Genomic DNA, 6,014 nt, shown 5'->3' on the forward strand with positions numbered 1-6,014 from the left:
GAAAGAGGAGATGCTTCAAACCTAGAAGCTGAAATTCTGTTGTAAAGCTATGGTGATGGACTATGATACATCAGAGTACCCGCTGTAATTTCATGAAGCATGGGGGGTGGAGCGTTCAAATTGCAATTGTGAGCAAAAGCACCTGTGCTGAAATAAGCAAATGAAGTAGATGTGATTTGATGAGAAGCTTGAACAGAGAGAGAGATGAAGTGATGAAGACCCTTACCTCTCAGGGAAAAAGAAGAAGACCTCTGTTCCTAGAGATGAACATGCTCCCAGAGATGGGTGAAGAGAACCTTTGCTTCTGAACAGCTCAACCTTAAAATGGTACCCCATTAGCTCAAGACTGGACCCTCAAAAACAGTTGTGGGGAAAGCTGTAAGTTGAGGGAAGGGACTTTCACATGTGAGCAGAGAACCAACCCGGGCAGCTGTCTTGCTGTGACATTGAAGCCATGAGAGAACTGTTTCTTGTGGAGATGTCTCCATAGCATGAGCAAGAGAGACTCCTCCCCCTAAGTGAACTGAAGAGATTATTATAGAGGTGGTAAACTGACTGAAAAAAAATCTCAAGGGTTGTCTTTTTACGTTGTCAGTGGGAGAAGGGAGAAAGGTGGGGGGAAGAGAAGTGTTCTGAAGGTTTAGTCTGACATTTTTTTCTTTCTTTTAGGTCTGTTAATAAACTTCTTTATATTCTTTTAAGTTTTGTGCCTGCTTTGCTTTCTCCTAATTCTTATCTCACAGAAGGAAAATTAGTAAGTAATGGATATTTTGAACCAAACCACTACAAATGTAAAACCCTCTCAAAGCTGTTTTGTTTTTTGTTCTATTCATGCTTTATGTGATGATAGCTTATCCATCTTTTCCAGGCCTAAACAGTCTTCCTTGGACTCCGTGGGCATCATGCTGCTGGCAATTCTGCCAGGGAACATCAAATGGCTCGGCCTCCAGCTGATACCATGGTGGCTTGGAAATAGCCCCCTGGAAGCTCTTATCATCTTCATGCCAGATGTTTCACAGAAACTAAGCAGCTCATGGAACTTCAGTGAGAAAGAGAAGGAGCTTCTGGTATGTTCTGTTAAAGCAGAATAGCAAATATCTCCTTAAATACACAGTGTACCTGTGTACAATTTATAATGGACTCTGTTGTTTCCCTGTCTTTATTCCCCTGAAGGGCAGTAACTCTGCTATACCAACTAGTAAATGGAATTGTCTGCAGAAAAGTTACAGACACTGAAATCTGCTTTTCTGAGGGATGTTTTTCATCTGAAACCAGATAGTAACCCCTCTGAAAATCTGAAGTTAAATCCTGACCCAGTTTTTCCTTGGGACCACCAAGGAAAATTCATTACTTGCTGGATGGCTGTTAAATCTGCTGCTTGATGGTTCCCTGGGATTGTTTCGGTGTTCTTCAAAGTAAAGCTTGGCCTTCACTCCTCAGGATAGAAAAAGGTTATACTGAGAAAGGAAAGAGAGATGAGCATTACCCTGTGTGTTTTTATCCCTTGTTGTGCCTTCCAGATTGTCTGTTCCTGGCTTATATCCATTTATATATTATTTTCCACACTGTATTTGCAGTCAGTACTGGCCACAGATGTAACACAAGGCTCTGCTTGTCTAAACTGGGTGGGGAGCAAAGGCAGGAGAGAACAGAGACAAAACCAATAAAAAACCCAACCACACTTCAGCAGTCAGATCAGACTGAAAGATATTTATTTAGAAACAACAGCTTTGGTATTTTAAAACCAAACAGCCTGTAAGTCACTAGAAAGTGAGATGTCTTCCCCCATATCCAAAACAAATTCAATGCACAAAGTCTCAATAGGCTTAGAATAAGAAACCTGCAGACCAGCATTTCCAAGTGTATATCCAGAAAACAGCTTCATTAAATTGATTTTGCACTCTACAATTATAAATGCTGAAAAACCTGTTACGAGAACTTAGATATCGACAATTCAATTGACTGTTACTGAAGTGAAGGAAAAATTAACATACTCCCCCTCCCCCCAAGCAATAAATAAAAACTATACCAGAAAGGAAGTTACACTAAAGTTTTCTAGTTAACTCTCAGAAAGAAATCATCATCCTTTATTTTTCTGTAGAATTGAAAAAATCCAAATCAAAATATCAAAGGACTTAGTATATCTTCAAGTTTTTTCACCAAATGGATTAGTTCTAGGGAACTGAACAGCTTACAGGGAAAGGAAACATCTGTTACACAAGCTTCTGGGATAAACTACTGAATCACCACACCTTCCAAGTCTCAGATTCCTGTCATAGCAAGGCACAAAAGGATTGTTGCTTTCAAATGGTCCTTGTTCTCAGCTGCAAAATTGTCAGGTGTCTTGTGCAAATGGAGGCTGAAAGCAGGACTAAGTTCATTTGGACACAGGGATGTTCCCATTCAATTAATGGAACAGGGTGTTAATTTCAACACCATCTATCTTGCTTACTGCTACAGATTCTGAGCTTCAGCTGGCTTCCACTTCTTCCCTGTTTCTGGAATCAAGTTCTGCATCACTTTCATTTGAAGTAGATCCAACTAAGACGAGGCAGCAGAGTTGTTTGCTCTGCAGTGCCCAGGAGGACGAGGTGTCAGGTCAGCCCTGGGCTGTGGCTGTGAAGCTTCTGGGCACTTCAGTGAGAAGAGTCGGGGCAGTCACCTGTAGCAATGGTTAACAAGTCACTTGGTAAAAGGCAGAAGGCAAGTCTTGGAGATGACAAAGGCAACTGGATAGACAACAGTGAAAGGACATAATTACATAATTCCAAGGACACATTTCAGGCGCATGTCAGGGCACAGCTGTTACACAGTAACTGACATCACCTCCTAACCCCTTCCTCCCTTTGCACTGAGGTTTTTTTTGATCATGATCAGAGGCTTGTAACTGCAGTTGTCTGATACACATTTCTATCCTACCTCTTCCTAGGTTAGTTAGTCTAGCTACAAGCACCTCCCACTCATTCTTTTATTGGATCACAGGTATTCAGACCTGCTTGGGATCAGGCTTGATCTCCACTGCTCAACATGACAAAGCCAGTGAATTGACATGGAAATTTCCAACTCACTTTAAACACCCCTTACATACCAACTGTCAAGTTTAGTTCAATACCTTCTGTTCAGCCTTAGCTATCCAAAATTGAATTTGTTTTTATAATTTTGAATAACAGGGCAATCTAAAGCTAGAACTTTTCCTCTGACAGCTCTATTTAACTATCATCTCATTTTTTTTTTAAACGTAACCTACATTTAACTCTGTTCAGCCCTCAGGAGGGAAGCCTCTGAAAAGCACAACTAGCTCACAAAGCAAATCCAGTCTGGTCTTGCATTTCCACTTCCTATCAACACACAATCAGAAAGTCCCAGTACTAAGAGCAGAACTCACCATCTACTGTCTATTCTGTGCTAAGCTTTTACAGCAAATAAGTTTTCCAAGGCAACTCAAAACAACTTGAAATTCTTTATACCCAGGTAAGACGCATGAAAGTTTGAAGCCAGAACCTCCAACTCACAGTAAAAAGCACTCAGTACTTTCCTTAACACAGCTTTGTATTTTGTCTGACTGGGAGAAACACCAATTAGCATCTTCCCAAAATGATGGTGGTAAGTGTGGTTTGATAGAGGACTGCACAGTGTCTATAATATGAACATGTACCACGAGTCCCAGCAAGTTGGCACCTTCACCTCAGAACAGCAGCCCGCCTTTGGGTGTTCCTGTGTGACACGTCACATGTTCAGGGCAGGCAGGCAGGTGTGCAGGTCTCCACACAGCAGTACAGACAAGTACAGCAGCTCTCTCATATGCTTTCTGGTACTGAATAAAAAGAAACATCATCTCATGACACAACTGCAACTGCTGGCCTAGAAACAAGCAGTGTCCTACGCTAATGTGTGAAAAAAAGACAGAAAGCTGTGTCTGCCTCCACCTGCAGCCTCACAAATGTCTAAGGACAGACAATGAGTTTATCTTTCCTAATGATTTCGTAATGGAGCCCTACTGCTCCAGTCCCTGCCCTAATCCTCCTTCTTGCAAGAGGTCACAGATCTCTTGTTGCAAGAGAGACTGAAAATCATCACAGTCCAAGACAGAGCCTGCCCAGGCACAGCTGACACAACATAAGGCTGACAACACAGTGGAAGCAGCCAAAAGCAGCAGCCTTATACCTTACTCCTGAAGAGTGGCTTGGCTCCCGGCCCACAATATTCATTGTAGATGAGTTTGAACAGAAACAAGTGAAACAAAGTAATTAAGGAGGCCACACTGAACCAGAACAGGAAGGGTAAGCCTGGGTATTGCTTGGCCATGTGTTCCTCATGAGCCAGAATAGCTTTTAGGTGAAGTGTGTGTCTCAGGTCCTGCAAGTGGACCAAATCTGTTGATATATAAAGCAGTGGTGTGATGGGTTGAGTCACCATGACAGGGAAGGTGTGACCTCGTGCCTCTGAGGTCAGCTCCACAGGCTCATTCATACAGCCTGCCTCGCACGCATACAGTCTGACAGGCTTGTCCTGGAATTTCACAGACACATGCAAGAAGGGCTTTCCTTCAGCATCCAGGAGAACAGCTAAATTGATCAAGTCCTTATTGTAATGGATCCCACGTAAGGAATAGCTGTTATGAAGTACGTCAGGGTCAGCCTGAAACTGAAGGTGGTTTTCTGTGAACTGCAGACCCCCAAAACTAAGCACCATTCCCTGCATGAGTCCATGGACTCCAGCTGTCACAAGACCCTTGCATCCCCGTTTCTGGAGAGTTAGCTTCCACAGGTCTGAGAGCTGCAGGATCTGGGTGACACTGGTCAGCTTTGGTGGCCACAGGTTCTCGGCGTGCATGGTCGCATGGCCACTGAAGCAGTGGTCAGCATAGTTCAGGCTGGCTTCAATCTTCTCCCTGTCCTCACCACCGATGAGCGGGTCTAGCAGGGGGGCTGGCACAGTTGACAGCACGTAGTAGAGGGTCATGTTGACAGTCTCACTGGATGGGGTATGTGCATCTGTGATCTTTCTCATTTCAATCCCTGTAGCAAAAGAAAACAACTAATAGTCAGACATTAACTAGGAGGAAAAGAAGATCAAACGTGCATGTTGATGTTCAATACACAGGTGTTCTTTATAACATCTAAGAAACCTTTGTCCATAAAACACCAAAGTGAAATGTTTTCATGTGTTTCTCTAAGAAGATGCTCTCTCTGCTACTTGGGAGTTTGGAAGCTAAGCTCCCACTAAAGACAAAGCTAATTTAATATACAGATGCTTTACAGGGCAGTCATCATGACTGCAAGAATGATCTGTCAAATCTTTTTAAAAAATAACAAGTTCTACATTATTTGGGCAGCTACTCTTTTATGTAAGACATTAAAACCTTAAGAAAAAGCATCTTTGTACGATGGCCCTTAACTTCCATAGAGAATCTGTCTTTTATGCTATTGCTAAAGGTCAACTTTATTTCCAACTGACATGCACAGCAAATCAGTGAAGTTCCTGAAGCCAAGAAGAGCAGCACACACAGAATCATGATTATAAATGTTCCTTCTCATTTTCTGTATTTTCTGTATCATTTCTATGATATTTTCTGTATCATTTCCTATATGTAGTCAGGTGTGCTCCTGTAAGGCAAGCTGGGTTCCAAACCAGGAACACTGTTTTACTATCCCACAACCCATCAGGAAGACCAGAGCCTCTGGAGACCTTACAGCAACCAGGACACTGAGCGTTCAGCCACCCTCTAAAGCAATCCCGTGGAAGTTGAGCATCACTTTACTTACCTGAAATGAACAAGTCAGACCAGGTCTGCTGGTGCTCCTGGAAAAGATCTTCCACCCCCATCTGCATCACCTCCAGCATCTCTTTCTTGGCTGCTTCCCTCAGCTTGCTGAAGGTCTCCTCCAGCCTGGAGACCTCGATGGGCTCCGAGGTGTACACCACGGACAGCACGGTTTCGTCAAAGTGCGACTTGGGCGCAACCTGCACCCGGCTCACGAGTTTCTTGGCAGCCACCACCACCAGCACCATCT

General features: G+C 43.2%; 1 protein-coding gene and 1 long non-coding RNA gene across 2 annotated transcripts; one reads left to right on the forward strand and one right to left on the reverse strand.

The window, feature by feature from the left end:
- Window positions 1-714: 714 nt before the first annotated feature.
- On the forward strand, window positions 715-1,140 carry LOC108446903. Its single transcript, XR_001862239.1, has 2 exons — window positions 715-754; window positions 869-1,140. It is a non-coding gene; the product is annotated as an uncharacterized LOC108446903 (long non-coding RNA).
- A 549-nt stretch (window positions 1,141-1,689) lies between these two features.
- KIAA2013 (KIAA2013 ortholog) lies at window positions 1,690-6,012 on the reverse strand. The gene is made up of 2 exons (XM_008634253.2): window positions 5,766-6,012; window positions 1,690-5,018 (listed from the first exon to the last, which is right to left on the reverse strand). Exons 1-2 carry the CDS (start codon window positions 6,010-6,012, stop codon window positions 4,159-4,161), a joined length of 1,107 nt encoding a protein of 368 aa, XP_008632475.1. The 3' UTR covers window positions 1,690-4,158.
- Between the last annotated feature and the right edge of the window lie 2 nt (window positions 6,013-6,014).

This window comes from Corvus brachyrhynchos, unplaced genomic scaffold (genome assembly GCF_000691975.1).
Source record: "Corvus brachyrhynchos isolate BGI_N302 unplaced genomic scaffold, ASM69197v1 scaffold395, whole genome shotgun sequence".
Lineage (NCBI taxonomy): Eukaryota > Metazoa > Chordata > Aves > Passeriformes > Corvidae > Corvus > Corvus brachyrhynchos.